The 23,791-nt window shown below is 34.4% G+C and overlaps 1 protein-coding gene across 2 annotated transcripts in view; it reads right to left on the reverse strand.

Moving 5' to 3' along the window:
- Positions 1 to 23,791, reverse strand: part of DCAF5 (DDB1 and CUL4 associated factor 5) — a 154,366-nt gene that overhangs the window by 22,315 nt on the left and 108,260 nt on the right. For both annotated transcript variants that reach the window (XM_031952796.1, XM_031952797.1), the window contains 2 exons: positions 8,917 to 8,983; positions 50 to 177 (listed from right to left, as the gene is read on the reverse strand). In XM_031952796.1, coding sequence (XP_031808656.1) covers positions 50 to 177; positions 8,917 to 8,983 — 195 coding nt within the window. The remainder of the gene's footprint in view (positions 1 to 49; positions 178 to 8,916; positions 8,984 to 23,791) is intronic.

Here is a 23,791-nt window from a genome sequence, read left to right on the forward strand (position 1 = left end):
ACCATGGTAATTTTTATCTAAAAGACAAGAATAAGATAAGAGTTCTTACCTTGATAATTTTTTCCACACCAGAGGAGCAGATCATATAGGTGTGGGGATTAAATCGGACTTGGTTGACAATAGACCTATGGCCTTTCAACACCATGAAAGCTCCATTGACCACCCTGCCAATGCCACCTGGGAAGAAAGAAGAAAAATCAAACAAGGGAATGGGTGAATGGGAATGTATTCCAGGTAATGTCAGGTAAACAGTTTGGGACATACTATGTAAGATACAATATTGGCAAAATGTTTTATCTTGCAGATAAAGTTGCAGTGGAAAGAATGAAGATGAAACTACCTTTCAGCATATGTGCTTTTACCCAGTACCTTTATTTAGCCTTTAAACAGTGACCCCGCCTATCCATTGTCGTGAAGGCCATTTAAAACTTTTTTTTTCTTAAGCTTTTGATGTCTGCACTTGGCTTACAAATGCACTGAAAATAAATTAAATTGACCAGTTGGACAACAGGAAGCTATAAGTTAACTGTGAGGTTTGAATTAAGAGGCAGATGTAAATAACAGAGAAAGGTATTTTCTGGGAAGGGTCCTATTAAATGTATTAGGCCAAAAACTAGTAGGAGAAAATGGAAGAAAGAGATCATGTCATTTTAGGTCCAGTTTGCCTGTCTCTGGGTGCTTAAACATATTCAAAACTAGATTTTGTTGATATTTTTTGTTTTTACTTTACTTAATGTCCCACCATAATGCTTGCCTCTTATCCCATACAAAGAACCAACATACTTTTTAACCTACTTTTGAGGGCTATCTCCAGCTTCTAGGCAGGGCCTGTCTCCCTAAATTTCTATAAGGTTTGTTTGGATTAGCACAGTGGGAAGAAGAAGAAATGAAGCTCAGAGACCTAAATTCACTCTTAAAAACCAGGGTATGAATTTTCCCACAATTACTTGTGGGAAAGTAATTGAGTTGGATATTGAACTAAAGAGGAAAGTTATGTATCTGAACCAAATGGACATACTATGTCTTTCCTACTCCTGACTCTCCTGTACATATCCCTATATTCCAGTATTAACAAAGATAAGCCTCATACTGTCTAATCTCCTGATTACTCAGTCTCAATTCCTATGACATTTCTTCACCTCAGCACTACAGATTGCCTAGTCATAAGCTACATCTCATCATTATCTGTGTTTTATTTTCCTAATTAGAAATCCCCCCGCCCCCCAACACGCTCTCAAATCTTCAACCTCTATCCACTGGTTCTTTCCCTACTGGCTTCAAACATGGCCAAGGCTCTCATCCTTCAAAATGATCTTTAATAGACTTTACAATTTTCTCAACCCATTGTCCTAGATCTCCATTTCTTAGTCAAAACTTCTTGAAAAAGAATAGATGCCTCCACGTCCTCCCTTCTCACTACTCAACTCTGTAGCCCAGCTTCAACCTCGCTCAAGTGAATCTGTATTCTCCAAAGTTACCAAGAATCTTTTTTGAGGGGAGGAGGGCAGGGCCCAGCAGCAATGGGGCTAAGTAATTTGGGCAAAGTCACACAGAGAGCAAGTGTCAAGTGCTGAGTCTGGATTTGAACCAGGTCCTCCTGATTCCAGGGTGGGTGCTGTATCTGCTGTGCCACCCAGCTGCCCCACCAATGATCTTTTAATGGCCAAGTCTTTTCTCTGCCCTCCTTTCTTGACCTCTGCTGCTCTGGACACTGCTGGATCCTCTCCTGATTTTCCTCTTACTCCCTAACTGCTGCCTTCTCATTTATACCTAACTGTGAGTGTTTCTGAGGTCCTAAACTCTCATCTTTTCCCTCTGCAGCCCCCTTCTCCATCAGCTCCCATGGGTTTAACTATCATCTCTATGTACAATGACAGAACTTTTCCCAAGTTTCCAGTCCTCATCACCAGTTTGTCAAGCACATTTGAAAATTGATGACTCAAAGACATTCAAGTTCCCTATAGCCAAAACAACTCATCATCTTCCCCATACTTCCCTCTATTACTTCCCTTCTTCAAAACTTCTCTCTGTCAAAGGCAACACTATCCTTCCAGTCTCTAAGGTTTCTATTCTATGCTCCTTGTTAACGTAGACCATACCCCTGTATCCAATCAGATATCACATCTTGACATTTTTACCTCTCTTATCACTTTTAACATGTGACCCTTTCTCTCAATGCATAGACATGACCTTAATTTGATCCTCATCACTACTTTTCCCAATTACTGTAAGTAGCTTAGTGTCTTAATGGACTGTGACCCAACTCTCTCACAACTCATATCCCATCCCTAAAACTGCTGCTAAAATAATTTTTCTTAAACGTAGATGTGACATCATTCTTTAGGAAATTCCAGTGGTTTCTTATTGTCTTCTAATTAAAATATGAATTTCTCTGTTTAGCTTTTAAAACATTCAGAGTATGGTTTTTCCAGACTCACTGGTTATTACTCCTACTTCTATAGTCTTAAGATCAGGCTAAATTGACTTCTGCTTGTTTTCAATACAGGACACTTCATTTTATGTCTTCTGGCCTTTTCATTGATTGTCTTGGAACACATCCTCTCATCATTTCAGCTTCATAGAATGCATTTCTTCCTTAAGATGCTGCTTTTTACAGGCTTTCTGGGTTTTATACTTAGGCATGGTCCTTAAATACAGACACATATACATATATACTATTTATATATGTGTGTGTGTGCATATATATAATACATATAAAGATATTTAAAGAATTATATATCACAAGGGTAACCAGGGCTTTTAGTCTTCCCCATTTGTCTACTGCCTTTGACAAGGCTGATCGTTTGCTTTATGAAATTCTTTTCTCTCTAGTTCTCATGAGAATGCTCTTACTTTTCCCTACTAACCTAATTGCTTTTCCCCACCCCCCCAATCTCCTTTGCTGGATTTTCATCCCTAGCACAACCTGCAGGGATCGTTCCTGGAACATCTTATGTTTTCTAAGTCAGAGGTGTCAAACACACATCTGTGGGTTACAGGTAGCTTGCAACACTCCTAGAGTGTGACTTAAGTCAGATTAAAATGTGAATGGGAAATATTTTTTTAATTAAAAATGAAGCTGACAAGGATCCATGTTGCCATCTGAGTTTGATATCATCACTCTATACTACTTTACTTGATTGTCAAGAAGTCATGGATTCAGTGATTCTCTCTGCAGATGAGTCTTAGATCTATTGACTTAGCCCTCTCCTCTCTCCTGATCTCTAGTTTCACACCTTCATTTGCCTGTTGGACAGCATCTTGAACTGGATGTTCCACAGGTATCTCAAACTCAGCATAAAAAAAACCGAACTGATTTCTTCTCTGCCCTTAACTCTCTTCTCTTCCTGACTTTCCTTTTATTGTCAAAGATACCACCATTCTCCCTGTCACCAGGCTTATAAACTGGACATCCTCGCCTCATTCTCTAGTTTGTACTTTCTTATTCAATCACATGTCAAGATTTATTGATTCTACCTTCATAACATCTCTCACATATGCTTCCTTCTCTCCACTGATAATGCCATCATCCTGATACAGATTTTCATTATCTCACATCTGGACCTCTGCATTAGCCTTCTGATTTGTCTCTCTTCTGCCTCAGGCCTCTTTTTCACTCTAATTCATCCCCCAGTCAACTGTCAAAGTAATCTTTAGAAAAAGTGTAAGCCTGACCTTGTTAACCCTCTACTCAATAAACTCCAGTGACTCTCTATTAATTCTATGATTAAATTAAAATCTTTTATTTGACCTTTAAAGCACTTTGTAACCTGGCCACTCCCTACCTTTCCAGTCCACCTTACTGCATTACTGCATGTATTCTGCAACCCAATGGCACTGACTTTCTAACTGTTCTTTGAACACCCTATTCCATTCTCCTGATGCCAGGCATTTTCACTGGCTGTCCTCCATGTCTTGAATTTCTCTTTTCTCATCTCTATGTACTAGCTTTTGACTTCCTTCAGAGACTGGCTAAAATCCCATCTTCTGCAAGAAGCCTTTCCTGATCTTTCTAATAATGTTAGGGCCTTCCCTCTAAGATTATTTCCTTTTTATCTTGTCTACATCTTATTTGCACGTAGTTGTTTGCATATTGTTTCTCCCCACTTTCCCCATTAGACTAAGGCTTCTTGAGAGCAGGTTCTGTTTTTGTTTTTTGCCTTTCTTTGTAATCCCTGCTCTTAGAACATTGTCTTTTACACTTAATAATTACTGGGTTGATTTGACTTATTAACTTGACTTTATACCAAGAATGGAGAGTTCATTATTAGGAAAAAATATGAAAACAACAGAGACTACATTAATAAAAAACCAATAAAATGTCATGACTACATCAGTAGATACAAAAAAAAAAGTTTCTGAAAAAAATACATCTCTTTATGATAAAAATAATAAAAAGCATACAAAATGGATATTAATAAATATTTATCTAAAACCAAGAATCAAGCATTAACTGTAATTGTTAAGAGGCCTTTCCAATAAGATCCTGAGAATATCTATTGTAGCCACTATTATTTGATATAATTTAAGAAATGTTAGCTATCATAGTAAGAAAAAGAAATCGAAGAAATAAGCATAGACAATGAGAAAATAGCATTATGGCTTTTTTTAAATGATGTGATAATTTATGGAGCGATCTCTAGAAGGTCAACTATAAAAATAATCAAAACAATAAATAATACCAAGAAGTATGTGGAGGAGGAAGCATTTACCAAGCAAGGGAACCATTTATCAATGCCTCAATTGTGATAAAAATCACCCCTGAAAACCCCCACAGCCTAGGACAGTGAAAACAAAAGCCTTTGGAATGATAGTGTTTTCTAGTCCTCTAGTTCTGCTTATAGCCTGGCCCTGAAACTATTAAGAGAGGAGAAATCACTGTGGAGAAGGAGTCTAATTTCTCACCACCACCAGCAGAAATTTCTCACCAACTGCCATTGATAAGCACATATGCCCAAGAGCTCTGAGATGTAATAGAACTCTTTCACCCCAGAAAATTGATCTTCTTTAAACTCAGCTTTTCCAGACACTATCCTGGGAAGCAACCCCTAAGGAGATATGGCTTGGCAACCTTTTCTATGGCAGCTAAAACTATAGCTACTAAAAAGCCAAGAAAATAAAGTTTTTTTTTTTACCTCCAAAGTCCCTAGCAATGTCAAATGATTCAACATCAGAAGCTGATATGATTTTAACATTTTATTACCATCTTCTTTGTCATTGTATTCTAAACAATACGAGTTTCTTTCTTTTTTTGAGTTTCTTTCTTTCTTTCTTTTTTTTTTTTTTAACTAGGGGAGAGAATTTGAGAAATAGTAGATAGTTATGGAGTATGGCCAAAAAAAAAGAGGATCACTGAATTATTTTTTTTTAACAATGTTCAGAGAAGTTCAGAGGAAAACAGGAAAAACAAAACTTTGAAAAAACATTGAATTTATCATATACATTTCAAAAGGTCTACTGTATATAATATACATATACATTTATGATTACTACTTTTTGTTCTATTTATAGATATATTTTCTTTTTTTTAATGTTAAAATTTTTCTTGGAATCAAACACTTGTTCCTTTCAAACTTTGCTTGTGACACTTTTACATGAAGCCTTCCCTTATTTTCTCTAGTAAATTAGTTCTTTCTTTCCAAAACACATCTCATATTTTACACATACACACTCTTCTCTCTCTCTCTCTCATATATATACACATGTTATTTCCTTGATAGAATGTAAATTTCCTGAAGGGAAGAACTCTTGCATTCTACCTATGTATCCTTAGGACCTAAGCACATAGTATGTGATTAGTAAAATGTTTATTTGGCCACAGAAAGCAGTTTAGTGGCTGGTACAATGAGAAACATAAAATCTAGAAGGTAATAAAGACTCAAGTGAACATATAGTCACATGTAAACCATCTCTTTATTGTGACTGGAGAAGTATACTTGAGTATAACTTGAAAATGAAACTGTATTTTTTCCATCACTAACATGTAATATAATTTTGTCCTTTTTAGGTTGTTGCTAAAGAATAAACCTCTTTGCGGGAGCAGGATAGCATTCTAGCAAAATCATTTCCTAGTGATAAAAAATTTATGAAACATTAGTTTAAAAAACAGAGTAAGTTCCTTAAATGGAAAAATTTCAGAAACTCTTGGAAAGACTTGCATGAACTGAACTAAAGCACAATGAAATAAGAATCAGAAAAATTTATACAGTAACAACACTGTGAGGAAAAACAACATTGAAACTCGATAAATGCAATGCACCAATCATGTCTTTAGAGATCTGAGGATGCATGCTCCCTATCTCCTAAGAAAAGAGTGATGGATTTAGGACTAGATACAGAAAATGTATGAATTTGTTTTGCTTGACTATGTATATTTGCTACAAGGATTGTGCTTTTCTTTATTTTATATGGAAGTGGGATTTGACAGAGAGGGTAGAGAGATCTAGCAAATCCTCCCAAAAAGAAGAAATATTTTTATTTTTTTAATTGAACAAAACAGAATAGAAGGAAACATAAGCAGTATAGTTCTTAAAGTAATATGAATTTACTACATACTTTAAAAAAATAAAGCTGAACATAATAGGGATATTACACATAATCCTCTTTTCTTCATCCTACCTAGTATATATAGAAATGTCCTTTTTTTTTTTTAAAGAATAAAAAGTTTTAGTCCCTTCAATAATAACATAAAAATAAAAACATAAAACCATAAAAAAAAAATCATTCTAACAGAGCACTGTAAGTGCAAATCTGACTATGAAAACACTGGGATCCCTATCCAGCATGGTTCTAGCAGACTTGCTTAGAATATGAAGGAAAAGAAACATCCCTAACTTATTTGCTTGTGCTGGAAGTTAAGAAATCAGTAATATAAGAAATGAGTGTTATCTGAATGATTTCACATTATCTAGAAAGCTCAAAGATTTTCCCTTTACATTGTCCCACTACAATACTCCTGAAATTCCTCTGTTAAGTGATGATAGGTGGAATTTAATAGTAGTAGATAGTACCTTGTATCTAGCAGGTAATTAATCAATGCTTATTGGTTGACTGACTTTACTAATGGGAATAAATGGGTAATCAAGATGAAATCTTCTATCTCAATGATATGGAATAATTCTTGGTTTGAATAGAGGAGAATAGCAATGTGAAGTCTCTGCCTGATTTTACTAGATTTTCTGCTATGCATGGCTTACCAGTAAGACAAAGCTGTATCACCAGACACATAATATCAAGGTGTGCAAAGACCAGAGTTGATTATGTCCAAGTTTTGTTTCATTTGTCTGAACAAAGAACAGGATGTGGAAGGATTCAGCTGAAATTATCCTTTGACTCTATTAGTTTTGTAAACTCCTAGATAATTTATATTTAGAGTTGTCTTGGGACAATGAGAAGTGAAGTGATTTGCCAATGGTCAAGCAGCCAAAAGATACAGACTTGGATAGGTACTCGAATTATGATTTCACTGGTAGATAGAACTTCAAGATGAAGCTTTCCCTTCCCAATGCAGGTTGGCACTGTGTCTGTAACTTATAGGCTTTGAGAGTTAGAATACTGAAAAATGGTGACCTACATGACTATATGTATTAGCAATAAAATTTTAACCCCTGTCTTCCTGACTTTAAAGCTAGCCCTTTCTGCTGCTTCTGTGCTGCACTTGGACCCAGCAGAGAACAGGGTTTGTGAGTGTTCACATAATAAGGACTCTCCTGAACTAGACAGTCATTACTTCTCAGAAAAGTAGCAACTACCCATTAACTGGAATAAAGCACTAGCTTAGGTGTTCTAAGATCTAGTGGATAGAGGAAGGGATAAGATATGAAATTTTAGTTCTGAGGAAACTATTATGGAAGCCAAATATCCTAAAAGACAAGCATATTGTTATGATTCCAACTCACATTCTTTATTCCACTTAAGACCCATCTTCTAACTAAAACCAAAGTGAATCTCTTTCTAGTTCTTAAGCCCTAGTACTCATGTAAGAATGAGTACAAGAATGAGGGGAGAGGGATAGAAGGTCCTCATTCTGTCATTAATCACAAGCCATCCTCTTTCCCTAGTCTTTTCAAATGTGATGGTACTATAAAATATTCCCTGAGGGCTCATCAATTATTTGTTTAAAAGTTTAGAAGTCAAACGGATAGTTCTTAAAAAGTAAGAAAGACTCAAGTTCTAGCCTGATACACATTGGATTTTCAATCCTATACAAATCACTTGACTTCTCAAACTTCTAGTCCACAGTCTAACACTGCAGAAAAATTATAATGGTAAAGGAAGTTTGCTATACTAATGAAATTATAATCTGGCATAGATAGATGGAATACCTTATTCTAAAAAATAATTTAAAACTTTTTGGAACCAGAAAAAGGATATGCTTCAGATAAAAGATTATTTCTAATTTTGAGACTAAATAGTAAAAAGGGAGGAAATTTGTTTTTAAATGGCTTAAGTACCAAACTGTCTCCATATTTCACTGATTCACTTTGCAAAGTGTCATGCAACATTTATTACATGTGGTTGTACTTCAAAGTTAACAGCTTCATTTGTATTAAAGTTCCTGAATAAAAAAAGGTGTGTGTGTGTGTGTGTGTGGTGTAAAAGCTCTTTTGTAATTTGTTTAGTAACTAACCACAGCAATTGTATGGCTTACCTTAACCTTGGGTCTAAAAGAGTTTTGAAAACCATTTTGTAATGCTAACATTTGGCAATTTTTTTTTTTTTTTTTTGGTTCAATGACAGGCAGTTTCATCTCTTCTAAGCCACCAGCACTTGATAAAACTTTTGCTGTAACATTTTTGCCTCTCCCCCATATGTCCCAGAACTGCAATTTCAAGACTCTGATAAGGGAAAAGTGATCAGAATTTTACCTGGTTCCAGTACTAACTAGGATCTGTCACATACTGAGACTATGCTTACCTGCTTCTGGATCTGGAGGAATTCTCCACATATACAGGTTGAAGTCATCAGAGCCTGAAAGGATGTACTGTTGGAACAAAACAAAATGGCATAAGCTTTAACCAAAAAAAAAAAAAAAAAGAAAAAAAAGAAAAAGAAAAAAAAAAAAGAAAGAACAAAAGAAAGAAAAGAAAAAAAAAAAAAAGAAAAAAAAAGAAAAAAGAAAAAAGTCATTAGATGAATGCACATGTACCAACTACAAAGCAAAAGAGGAATTCTTCAAAATCACTAACTTAAGAGAATAGTAGTGGGAGGAATAAGGGAGAACAGTGATGTGAAGTTTCTGCCTGATTTTACTAGGTCCCTGCTATGTGTGGCCTACCAATAAGAACAAGCTGTAAAACCAAACACATGATATCGAGGTGTGCAAAGACCAGAGTTGATTATATCCAAGTTTTGTTTGCTTCATTTGTCTGCAAATAAAATGCAAGGGGATATAAAGCAGTTAAAATCTAGAATAGGAAAAATTACTTTAAAAGGGGATCTTACTGGAAGATTTGAGAGGATTTTATGGGGAAAGATATCCTAAAGATATATGCTCACAGAATTTCATTTCTGGATATTGAACATGAATAGGCATTACTACAAAAGGCAACTACCATACATTATCTTTACTGTCAAAAATATAGGAAATAATATAAACCTATGCATTATAATAATGCATTATCATAACAAAATCACCACTTGTCTTTACTTTATTCACCTTTACTCACCCACCCTTCATAGGAAGGATGCATTCTAGACTATAGAAAGTAAGCTTCTTGGTGACAGGATCTTACAGTCTTTGTTTTTTTCTCTGTATTCCCAGGGCCTAGCACAGTTCCTGGAACAATGTATCAGAATGAACTGTCTTATTACATTGCAGTTATCCAAGTGAATGGTATTGAGAAATATAATAGATATGGTGTCTTAAACTTATGTAATAGATATTATGCTATTTTCATATAAGGTTTATTTAACTTCAAAAGTTTATATACTTCATGTTCAAATGTATCAAATTTTGCTACTGTGATCAGCACCTACCACAATATTCTGTAGAATATATGTTTGCTACATTGAAATGTCTATGTGAAGTGTGCTGTGGTTGCTAATTTGGGAATATGAAGATATATACAAGCATAACTCATCACTCAAAAGAATAGATACAACCTCAAGAATTTACCTTCACTTGTTCTCAAATCTACTGTCATAATGACTGCCATGGGTTACCATAAAAGTCTGTCTCCAAACTATGCTCAAAAAGTTATCAAACTGTGCATACCCTTTGATCCAGCAGTGTTACTACTGGGATTATATCCCAAAGAGATTATAAAGAAGGGAAAGGGACCTGTATGTGCACGAATGTTTGTGGCAGCCCTTTTTGTAGTGGCTAAAAACTGGAAACTGAATGGATGCCCATCAATTGGAGAATGGCTGAATAAATTGTGGTATATGAAAATTATGGAATATTACTGTTCTGTAAGAAATGACCAACAGGATAATTTCAGAAAGGCCTGGAGAGACTTACATGAACTGATGCTGAGTGAAATGAGCAGGACCAGGAGGTCATTATATACTTCAACAACAATACTATATGATGACCAGTTCTGATGGACCAGGCCATCCTCAGCAACGAGATCAACCAAATCATTTCCAATGGAGCAGTAATGAACTGAACCAGTTATGCCCAGAAAAAGAACTCTGGGAGATGACTAAAAAACCATTACATTGAATTCCCAATCCCTATATTTATGCACACCTGCATTTTTGATTTCCTTCACAAGCTAATTGTACAATATTTCAGAGTCTGATTCTTTTTCTACAGCAAAATAATGTTTTGGTCAGGTATACTTATTGTGTATCTAATTTATATTTTAATATATTTAACATCTACTGGTCATCCTGCCATCTAGGGAGGGGTGGGGGGGGGGTAAGAGGTGAAAAATTGGAACAAGAGGTTTGGCAATTGTTAATGCTGTAAAGTTACCCATGTATATATCCTGTAAATAAAAGGCTATTAAATAAAAAAAAAAAAAAAAAAGTCTGTCTCCAAGACATGGGCTCATGACACAAATATGCCATCAAGTACCTTTTAACCTCAAAGTGCTTTCCAATGACAACAATCTAGTAATTCAGGAGAAGGTATGATTTTAAAAATATATAATATAATGCTTTAAGTTGCAATCAGCAGTATTTTCCACCTCAGTCAATTTGGCTCTATTTATTTCTCTAGATAATGTCAAGACCTGAAATTTTCTAATGATATCCCAGATGAAAAATACCACTATGTAATAGTATTGCAATTTTAAAAATTGCTTATTTCTCAGAAGGCACCTAAGGAAACAAGAAAAGATACATTTTTAAAGATGAAAAAAAGATGAAAATAACTGCTACCCAAAGATAGTAATTTGGTCTAAAGTAGAATTTTACCTCCCTTTCCCCCCAAGAAGAGTGAAGTAACGTTCAATATTTTTTAGAGTAATTTTACATTAATACACCTATTTTTTCAATGCAAAATTTTAAATCAGAATCAATGACACAATATTAACAAAATGAATTCACACTAATAATGAATTGTTCTGTAGCAATTATTTTAACACAATGTGCTCAAATGAGGCCAAACTGGATGCAGTTAATGAGGTCAAATTTAAGGTGTTTTCTATGGGTATGATGTGCCATCACCATCAGTAAACTATGGTCATGGCTCAAGAACTACATTGTGCTAACTGATGCATTTAAATAGAAGTATGTAAATCTGAAGTTAAATAAATTTTATATAGAAGTAACATAATATCTATCATGTAATTAAAAATATCATAATATAATGTAATAATTTGATTTCTCCTCTTCCCTAATCACAACTCTAGAAAAACTTGAAATAAATTTAAGAATGGTTATAAAGAGTCACTTCAAAATTTCTTAGTATTGTAGATTTAGAGCTGGAAGGGGCATTGGAACTCATCTGGTCCAATTCTCATTTTCCATAATTAAAGTTGGTCTCATTCAATTTTCTCTAATTTTTCAAAGTAAAATAATATCACTTTACCATAGATAAATGTAGAATTGACTTGGAGGACAAAAGCTATTAGAGCAGTTAACATAAAGACAAAAGTGACAGTTTCAACAATGGAAATAAGGTAAAGTACAAAACCCAAATGCAGACAATCCAAATTGGTATTCATGAATAATCGTATTACTTTTGGAAAGGGAAAACTACTGTATTTGCTTTGTATGGCAGTTGCAGCAGCAGATAGCATGAATCCTAACACACTTACAGATCAAGAATGTATGATGTGGAATAAACTGGTAAGAAAAAAATTTTTTCCCAGGGAAAATAAAATGACTGCAACATCAAAAGGATTGCTTTAAGGCTTTCAAAATGAAAAAAAAAAAGTGTCACTAATATAAATGTTAGTGCCACTTTCAGCTACAACTGATAGTTGAAATAATCTAACATCACATGCAGAGAAACTTCGAATGATTCTATTTAAAAGTAACATATACCTGAAGATTGTTGCAATTAACTGAAAAACTAAGATCTCGTTATTTTGTATTGCAAGCGGGTGAAGTAACAATTGTAAAGATGCCCATTTGGTTGCACTTACAGTATGTTGTTGAAATTGATGTTAGGAAAGATTTCTTACTTCACCAAATAGTGATGTCAGTGTCACATTGGGAAATTCTCAATACAATGGACAGACTTTATTTTTAAATGAAAATGAAATATGTGAAGGAGCTTTAATGGACTTTAAAAATACAGATCTTACACAAGCACCAATGACAAGTGAAGGGCTATGGGCAATTTGGATATATTTTCTGCTTCACATTCTCAAATCAGAGTCTCTGTAAATCACATAAACATCCAAAAAGAACGTTTCTATCATTAAAAAGTTAGGACTTCTCATAGTGAATGGACAAAATGATATTTTGTATCTATTTCTAATTTGAATTAGGAGTGAAACCTGTATTTGCTAATCAATCACCAAGCATCATTTCACTACATCTATAGTAGCTACAGGTGGCACCAACATTTATCTTATTGATGGCAGCAATTCTTATTTAAAAAACCTGGGCATTTTCTAAATACAAATGGTTAAAGAACCTATCTGCCATGGGCAAGATGTTTGGTTTTATTTTATCTGAATAAAAATAGTTTGTCTTGTGAGTATCTATTAAAACAGTTTTTGGAACTGGAACTCTTAAGTTTTGGCTAAAGAGATTGATTTATAAAACAATACAATGCATATTTTACTATTGTTCATAACACTTTATGGTTTTATGCTGTAGCTATCACAAGATTGTAAGGACTTTTAAAAAGATAATCCAAAATCACTAATAATTAGAAATGCACATTAAAGAAAACCTGAGGTTCTGTTTTACCTCACTCAATTCATCAGATTGTCAAAAATGACAAATGTTGCAGGAGGAGGAGATGTTGCAGGAGGGTCAAATCACATTAATGTACTATCAGCAGAGCTCTAAATTGGTCCAATCATTCTTGAAAGCAATTTAGAACTACATCCCCAAAGTATTTCCTATGATCAAATGACACCATTATTAGGCCTATACCTCTAAAGAGACCAAAGAAGAAAAAGGATTCCTATGTACAAAAATATTTATAACAGCTCTTTTTGTAATGATAAAGGATTGGGAACTAAGGGGATGCTGAACAACTGCAGAATGGCTTAACAAACTATGGTAAATAAATTTAATAGAATATTATTTCATCAAAAGAAATAATAATTTCATACTTCAGAGAAACCTTGTATGAATTGACAAGGACTGAGGTAAGCAGCATCAGGAGACTAATTTATATAATAGTAAGACTGTAAAGACAAATTTAAAGCTTTGGCCGATGCAAGGACCAACCATTATAGAAAAATGATAAATTATGCTATCAGCTTTCAGCTTGAAAAGATGAAAAATGAGACATGAATTTGTTCTGCTTCAGAATATTATTTAAAAATAATATGCTAAAATAATAAAAATATGCTTTACATATTTGCTGCAGGGGATTTTTAATTGGGGGATATTGAAGAAAAAATAAAGCTTGTTAACTGAAAAATAAAATGAAAGATTTTAAAAAGTTGGGAAAGTTGTGGAAATACACTAATGTAATGATGGAGCAGGGCCGTACTTACATTTTAGAAAGTAATTTGAAATTAGGCTGAGAAAATGGCTACAATGTCCACACCCTCTGACCTGGAGATTCCACATCTAGGCTCTTACAGAAATCAAAGGCAAAACCAAAACTTTCACATCTACCTAAATATTTTTATTTCAGCATTTTTTATAGTAACTCAGCATTGAAAACAAAGTAGACATCCATCATCTGGAGAGCAGATAAACAAATTGTTAATTCAGGAATGTAATGAATGTATATTATAATATGGTATATGTGGTATAAAAATGGTGAATATTATGAATAAAGAGAAACAAAGATGTGAGCTGATACAAAGTGCATTAAGGAGAACCAGGATAACAAAATAAACAATGACAACAACAACAAAAAAAACAATCAAAACCAGATACTATGAAATTATATTTGAAGTTTTCCTGACCCCAAAGAAGAGCTATACAACTTCCACTCTTTGTGAAAGTAGGGTACTATTTCTGTAGAACAGTGTCAGACTTCAATAATTTGTTCGTCATTTGTACTGAACTATTATTTATCTTCTTTTATTATAAGGGATAGTTCTCTGAGATAGAAAGGCACAAAGTTATATTGAAAAAGAAAAGCCAAGTACTTGATCTTTGAAAACAAAAGATATTAATAAATGTATTTTTTAAATTAAAAAGGAAGTCACTACTGCATAAGTTTAAAATCCACTAAATTTGGTTACCTGATCTTTTTAAATATTTTATTTCCAATTGCATGTAAAAACAATTTTTGAGTTTTGTTTATTTTGGGTTTCAAATTCCTTTCCTCCTTCTCCTCCCCCTCCCTGAGATGATAAGCATTTTGATACAGATTATGTATAGTCATACAAAACATATTTCCATATTAGTTATGATATGAAAGAAAACACAGATTCGCTGACCCCATAAAAAAAATTAAGTGAAAATAGTACATTTTGATCTGCAATCAGATTCAATCGATTCTTTCTCTGGAAATGGATAGGATTTTTCATAATGAATCCTTTGGAATTGTTTTGAATCATTGGATAGCCAAGTCATTCACAGGTACTGTTACTGTGTACAATGTTCTCCTGGTTCTGTTCATTTCAATTTGTAACAGTTCATGTAAGTCTTTCCAGATTTTTCTGCAAACCTCCTGCTGGTCATTTCTTATAGCATAATAGTATTTCTTTATAATCATATATGGAAGTTTAGTCACCCATTTTCCAATTGATGGACATCTCCCTAATTTCCAATTCTTTTCGCCACCACATTAAAGAAATGCTATAATTTTTTTTTTTGTACATATATATCCTTTTCCTTTTTTTTTTTTTTTTAAATCTCTGGGAAACAGACCTAATAGTGGCATTGCTGAATCAAAAGGTACTTTGGAAATAGTTCCAAATTGCTCTTCAGAATGGTTGGATCAGTTCACAATTTCATTATGTATTTTAGGGTCCTAATCCCTCCAAAATCGACTTCTATGACAGAAAAGGAAAATGATCAATCTGATAGGTATATAGTGGTACCTCAAAGTTGTTTCAATTAATGTTTCTCCAGTTAAGTTATTTAAAACATTTTTATATACTGTAGATAGTTTTAATATCTTTATTTGAAAACTGCCTATTTCTATCCTTTCACCATTTACCAATTGGGGGATGATTTATAAATTCTTATAAATTCAACTCTATTCTCTATATTAGAGAAATGAGACCTTTATCAGAGTTATCAGAGACAACTGCCACAAATTTTTTTCTCCAGCTTTCTGTTTTCCTTCTAATCTTGGCCATGTTGGTTTTGTTTGGGCAGAACCTTTTTTAATTTAATATAACCAAAATTATCCATTTTACATCTTGTAATGCTTTCTATCTCTTGTTTGGTCCTAAATTCTTCCCTTACTCACAGAGCTGACAGATATAAACTATTTCATGTTCCCCTAATCTTATCATGGTATCATCTTTTATATCTAAATCATTCATGTTGACCTTATTTTGATATACGGTGTGAGTTGTTGGTCCTGGTTTCTGCCCGTTTCCATATCTTGTAAAAGAAGAGAGGTAGGCTAAATGATCTCTAATGTTTTTTTCAAACTCTACAATTCTACAGTTAGTCCCATGTAGTCAAATAAACTAAGTCATGGACCATGTTAAATATGTTTAATAACTAAATATGTTTAGTTATAGAAGCAAGCAAAGCAGTAAAGATCAAAAAACCTGAAGTTGAGTCGTTACTGCTCTGGATTTTGGAACCTATCTAATAATTTCCTGTACCTCAGGTTATCATCCTGTTGAAGTCAGCAAGTTTGAAAATTTGGGGAACCCATGGATTTTATTTCTTTTGGCACAAGGGATGGGGATAAGGGAAAGGAATGCTTCAAACCCAAAGGCACATATTTGGAACCGATGCAGTGAAACAATGCTGCACAATGTAAACAATAGGGAGCCAAAGATGGCTGACAGATCCTAAACCACAAAGAATTATAAAACAGGTGAATGAAATGGGAGGGTAAATTAAGGGATTAGGGAGACAGTAATAAATGATAAGTTTTAACTCTAAAAAAGACAATCACTATAAGAACACCATGCTTAGAAGAAAAAAATAAGGCTCTATAAATACAAACTCTTGATTTAATAACTAGTACCTTCAGTGACATGTAATCTAATCACTTACATACAATATCTGAAAATAACTAAGGATTCACTTAAAATTCTCCTTTCCCCTTCTTCCTCTTTTAATACCTGCATGCCCTGTCAGAGGAAAAAACCCAAACAAACCTTGAAATGACAGCAAGACAAAGCTCCTTAAGTTTTGGTCTTTTGTCAGAAAATAACACTGCAAGCCACAATCAAGGTTACACATAACTTAACAGCAGAAACCTAAAGGAATGGAAATCATGGAAGATGATATGCCAGAAGGCAAAAAAACTAGTACTACAACCAAGAATCACCTACCCCCAACAAAATTAAGGATAATACTTCAAGGGGGGAAATGACTATTCAATGAAATAGAAGATTTTTCAGCTTTCATAAGAAAAAGACCAGAACTGAACAAAAAATTTGATCTCCAAATTTGAGACCCAAGAGAAACCTAAAAAGGTAAATAGGAAAAACAAAGCAATAAAGAATTCAATGAAACTGAACTGTTTGTATCTCTAATTAGGGAAGATGATACCCATAATCTTTTTTCTCCCCTCTTTTTTGTTTTTGAAGCTTTTTATTTACAAAATGAAAAAAAATATATCACTGTGTTGTTCACAAGAACCAATTCAGAAGTTGGTGTGACAGAAGAAAAAGGCATGCAGTTTTTACATTGCTGATTCATATGTTTACCTTTGAAGGAAGACATTCTTGAGCACAGTTATTGCTCTCTCACCGATTTTAATCACATAGCTCCTAAAATATGTGGAAAATGCTTAGAATGAGCAGGCCTCTTCAGAACTACTTCCTCATTCAAGATAAGGGAACAGTCTGCAGAGAGTATGATCCCAAAGAATGGGTCTTGACTTACTGTTGGCATAGGCAAACAATGTATGGTTTTCACACTCTGGAATAAAATTACCCTGAGGAATTACTTTATGTTGTTTCACAGCTGTCTGACTGCTGGATGCCTTCCAGAATCAAAAGCAGGCTGCTTTGAACACTGCTGAGTGTGAGAAACTGAAATACAAGTAAGTTCTAGGATTGTTCAATCTATAAGGAGATCACTCATAGCCAGAATGTATGGGGGGGTTTAGTAGTTTTCAAAAAACTTCACTGCGTTAAGTAGAATCACTAAAACTGCAGAGTAAGAGTTTATTTAAAATTATCAAAGCAATTTGTAGAGTTCGTTTGCTCCTAAAAGCTGCGTAGAAAAGACATCCCTCTTACAGAAAGTGGACAGCAGAGTGGGTGAGATTAGGGTTTTGGGTCAGTGAGGCTGAAATCATGAATTCCATCTGGGCATGAGCCAGACCAAACCCTGACCCGCTGTGGGTCACAAGGAAGAAAAGATCAGATAATGTGGCTGGATTGATTCAACTTTTCTAATACACACTCTGGTTGGGGAGTGGATCATCATTGACAACATTCAAATTCAAACAATCTGACTCACATATATAAATTGTCTGGATGACAGAGAATCCCTTTTCCAACAACTGACTTCTATTTTCTAGCAAATTGTTCAACATAACTAAATTATTAAATTTATGTCACATATTCAATTTCAACCTATTTGTCTGATCAAGATTTAGTAAATTGACACAGGATACAGAGGTTTCCTCCAAGACAACAGAAAAGTTTAAGCTTAGTAAACATAGTCCCCCTTAAATGAGAAAAGCCAACTTCCCTGCTACACACCCATACCCAATACTTCTTGGTAAAGTGTCAGAGTGGAGTTTTATTCTATATTAACATTTGTATAAATCTATATTATTAAAGGTTTAAAATCTAGGTTGGTTCTAGACTAGAAGTCTATTATTCCTATTTTTGTTTTTATGTTGGGAGAAAACTAGGAAAGCTCCTAGATAAAGTCTATTTGCAAAGTGAGGATGAAAATATAAAGAATTCCAGACTTGTGGTTCTTAGGTCTGGCCTAATTTTGAATAATGGGAGGTAAAAACCAACTGACAGCAAGTGAAGAATCTTTATTGTTACATCTTGCCTAGAAGAACAGGTCAGGATTATAACAAGAACAGAAAAAAAATGTTTTAGGACTCTATATCAGCTTTGCCAGTGAATTAAAAATCAATTAAATCCAAATATTTATTAAAGCACATAGCTATTTGCAATGGAGAGTGGAGGAGACATTTCTTTCTTAAAATTATTTTATTTCAAGTATAAAATCAACAAATATGAATATTTCAATATAAAACAGGCAGAAAAAATTGTATGTGAAACAATTTTTAAGTACACTTTTTTTAAAAGTACACATTAAATTTAACATATTTAACATAATAGTAACAAAACTTCTCCACTTTTCTGTGACTGTCTCTGAATTTCACTGCATCTCATACCCTTAAAAAAAAGCATCACATACAATTTTCAGAGAGTCTGGAACATAATGTGATTTGACTTGGAAGATGACTGAGTGAAATGTCCAAAACAAGAGTTCTGTGTACATGCATCATGCTTCTTTCATTAGCAGTGAGATATCAAGAGTAGGGCATATTTTGTACTTGGCACATTCCATCTCAGAACTCAAATTCAATACTCATTCAATATTTATATAAATCAGACTGCTTTACTGATCTGATACAGAAAGCAGGAAACTCAGTCAATTGGAAAACAAGATGACTTTTCCTTTTATCTAATGTAGCTGGCTATGGAGTGACACTAACTTGTCAAAGTACTGGAATAGAGTAGGCATTAATGTATTTCAGTCTCCTAACCTGTTCAGATACCAGCTTCAACTGAGAGAACAGGGAAGATTTCAGAGGGAGTCAAAAAATGTCTCTCAATTCATTAAACTGTCTAGTAAGGAGTCACTCCATTAATGATACCTCCCATCCTTCTATTTGGCCATTTTTTCTAATATCCTATACTCCCACTCTAAAATGCTCCTTATTCTCTTCATTCCTTAGCCTGCTTAAGTCACACATTCTCTTTGGGAAAGTTAGTCCATTAGCAAAGATCTTTTGCTGGTTGAATGTTCATGTAAAGTTGAGCCTCTCCTTGTAACAGTGCTGGTATAGAACTATAATGTGTGTGTGTGTGTGTGTATGTGTGTACACTTTGAGTGAGGACAAAGGATGTGAACTAACACTAGTCAGTGTCACTGAAATACAAACTGCTACTTCTGGATAACTCAAGTGGACTGAGAATTTAGATTCATCAACATTTCTGTGCCAAGCAATTATTTCTCCTTCCCCTATATCTATTTTCTTTAAATCTTAAATGTCCACATGTAACAAGTCTTGAATAAAAAAAAAATTTACTACAATTGCTCAATAAACTCTTTACTTAACTTCTTTTTGACATCTTTGCAGCAGGTGACACTGTTAACTATCTTAAAACTTCAAACTCAAGTCTGTCCAAAATGAATTCATTATCTTTTTCTACCCCCCTCCAAAAGCATCCCCTCTTCCAAACTTCCCTATTACTCTTTAAGGGGAGTAATCGCCATCACCATCCTCCCAGTCTCCCAGCATTGTACTTCACAATCTCTTCCCCTACATATTTAATCAGTTGCAAATCTTGCCATTTATCTTCATGGAATCTTTTGTATAGGTCCTCTTCTCCCTTCCTTCCCCGCCAAATCAACCCAGTTTGAACTCTCATCACTTCTTGTCTAGACTATAGCAATAGCCTATAACCAATGTTCATGCCTCCAACCATTCCAATACAATCTTTGCTAAATTACCAAGGTGTTTTTCCTGAAATGAAGGTCTGAGCATCTCACCCTCTGCCCAAGGAGCTCTAGTGAGGGCCTATTAATCCAAGTATCAAATAGACTTCTTGTTTGACATTTAAAGTTTTTAATAACCTGATTTCTTTTTACTTTTTCAGCCTTCTTATACTTTATTTTATGGTATACTTATACTGGCAGTTTCATGAACATGAAACTTCATTTCTTGACTTTTCATGTGTTGTCTTTCATGTCTATAATATTAATAAATGTTTACTAACTAACTATGGATGCAAGTGAAGAGTATCAAGATGGTTGAATAAAAAGGTATTACTATGGAGGACAGAAGGGATAGATTTTCTACTGTACTTGAAAAAGAATCTTGAAGAATACTAAAGATTCCTACAAATCTACAGATGATAGCTGTTTACCTTAAACTCTCTTCACCAATCTATCACTGTAGATGGAAATTCTTGTCCACTTCTCTTTGCACAAATGTTTACAGTGGTTCAATAGTAGCCAACAGAGAAGGAAGTCTGTTAGTTACTTTTCTTCATTGCCAAACAACTCTCCAAAGGCCCCTTCTATAATAACTAATTATCTTCCAGTGACATGTCTAATTAATTGTTTAGACTTGAAAAGCCCGATAGCTCTGATGCAGAGATTCCAGAATTGCTAAGTCTATGCCACAAAATCCAAACCTGAGTTCTCCCATTCCTTACCACTCTGCCTCTCTTGCCCTGCTCTGACCTTTTTTAAAGAGAGAGAGAGAGAGAAGAGGAAAGAAAAGAAAACAAATTATAACTGTGAAAATTTGTGATGTGTTATCTGGAAGGTCACTCACATATAATGAAGGCTTGCTAAATATCATATAAATCATACTCTATTTGCAACAAACAATTCATATTGTCAAAAATAACAAAAAACCCACACCAATTCTGAGGAAGCATCTTCAAATAAAGTATAACAGAAAAAAGAAAAGGCTGAAGCTGGAGATTTTTTTTGTTGTTGTTATTTTCCAATAAAATATGTAAAGGTTTATAGGCTCATGGTCACATTCAACTGTACACTGCTTGTGTACAAGGCTCACATATATTCATATGTACAAGAGTATTATTTCCATGCACCTTAATCATCTTAAGACTCATTTAGTCTAAATAACACCTAACCACCTGTCTTAAGCGCTTTCATCTTTTTATTCTTTCATTTATTTATCCAAATAATTTAGATGATTTCCCAAGGTTCCTTCCAGCTTTAATAAAACAAGGATCTGAGGCTTCCCTGGCCTTCTGAAATTTGTAATTCAGAATCCCAAGTTGTTCCTTAAAATCCTGAGAACAATTTGGAGTATGGAGAACTTTGATCTGGAAGTGAGACTTGATTCACATCTGGGAGTTTCAAAAAGATGTTTCTTTTTAAATTTGTGGACTAAGGCCCCAAATCTTCCCCAGAATTTGAGTTAAACCTGAATCAGTGACTGAGGCAAACAGGTGAAAGGAGGATGGGAGCATCTGAGAGGGACTATCAGGACTCTGCAAGCAACTTGGAACTGAGTACTAAAACCTTCAAAGCAACTAATTTGTACTTATTTTTTTAAGGACTGAAGGAAAGTTCCAAAGTCTACTCTCTCTTCAGTTTTCATTTCTTATGCCTGTCCAATAACAGGCACAACAGTCATAATAACAGTAATACACGTTTGCCCACTTCTTTTGCCTAAATGTTTCCTACATCATTTATTTTGTCCAAAATAAAAGTCCACGCTTAGCTGGAAGCACAAAAAATTTAATTAGAGCAGAAAGTCAAAACTGTCAAAATGTTGGAATTTTCCTAACTCAGGGCTCTGAGCTATTGTATTGTATTAGTAGCTTTCTGTCTGATATAAATTTTATAAAATAACAGAAAAAGCCACATGGATCTGAAGGCTATAATAACGCCCCAGGCTAAAATAGTGAGCCAATTATAACAGGTTATGATTGATTTAGCCTAGACCCTCTACATTTTTCCACTGGGGAAAGGCGAACAATGTAGAGAAAGTGGAGGCCTGGATTGAGATCAACTCTGCCCCTTCAAAGGTAGGAAAAAGCTGAAATCAGTCCCACTCATCACCATCATAATATGATTTTATGATCTCTGAGGGTATGAAGTAGGAAAAGTTCTACAACCAATAAAAGAAAATTTTATGATGGGCATGCAGAAGTCTTTAATGGCTGGAGGTGATAGAGATAGTGGCGGAAACTCTACTATGTAGTCCTAAAGTGTTACATATCTACTCTGTGTCTAATTTTCTTCAGTTGTCAAAAAGTTGTCCTAAAATAGTTGCCAAAAAATAGTTGTCCTACTACATATCAGAGAACTGCGATACGAATCAAAAGAAAGAGTAAATGTGAAAAGAGATTTCAAAAATAAAGAAAGCCTACACAGAAGAAAATCAACAGCTCACAATCTGAAGATGGTTCTGTTGATAAACTTACCTTTAGTCCAGATAGAGCATTTTTGTGGCAAGGGAACGGGAGTGAAGGGGAAGGGTGTGGAATATGACATGCTAGGCACACAAACTGAGCTAATTCCTAACTAGTACCAAGTTACATTGTAATAAAGAGAAGAAAAGCAATTTTATTAGGAAGCTTCAACAGCCTTAAGAGCAGTAGGTGGTGAATTCCTGAGCCCCTGGCTATATACCCTGTGTAATATCAACAGAAAAAGGTTGGGTGGTGATGTAATGTCTAAGGCTATGCCATATTTTCAAGGCCATTTTTATTTGACTCACAGGAAACAAGTTAACCCTTTGTTAAATAGGTTAAACAAGGCAGATGTGGCCACCACAAAACCCTGGTACTAAAATACTGATTAAGCATTGTGTACACTTCAAACAGGTCTGAGGCACTCCAATGATACATCTTTTACACAGGAAGCTTCAATCAGCAAGTATGTATTAAGCACCTACTATATTCTGGGGATTATCCTAGGTACTTGGAATACGACTACAAAAAAACAAAACAAACAAAGGACAATCCTTTTACTGAAAGAATTTACATTCATGGGAGAAAACTGAAGGAGTTTAGATTCATGGGGGAAGCATACTAAAACATCTACAGAATAAATAAAGAATTATTAACTAGCAGATGAAGAAAAGTAGATCAAGAAAAGCTTCCTATGTGCTTTAGATTTGTCTTGAAGCCAAAAAAGGCCTGAATGGAAAGATGGGAGAACATTGAATGCTTGGGGTATAAAAACACAAAGACAAGATTAACATACAAGAAGAGGAATAATGTATAATGAGATTGGAAAGATAGGATGTGAATAGATTGTAAAAAAGCAAATATTTATATTTTGTTCTACTGACAATAGGAAGTCACTGGAGTTTATTGAATTGGGAAGTGACAGGTCAAATCTGATTACTTTCAACATGATGTGGGAA

The sequence above is a fragment of the Sarcophilus harrisii genome, chromosome 2 (genome assembly GCF_902635505.1).
Source record: "Sarcophilus harrisii chromosome 2, mSarHar1.11, whole genome shotgun sequence".
NCBI classification, from domain to species: domain Eukaryota; kingdom Metazoa; phylum Chordata; class Mammalia; order Dasyuromorphia; family Dasyuridae; genus Sarcophilus; species Sarcophilus harrisii.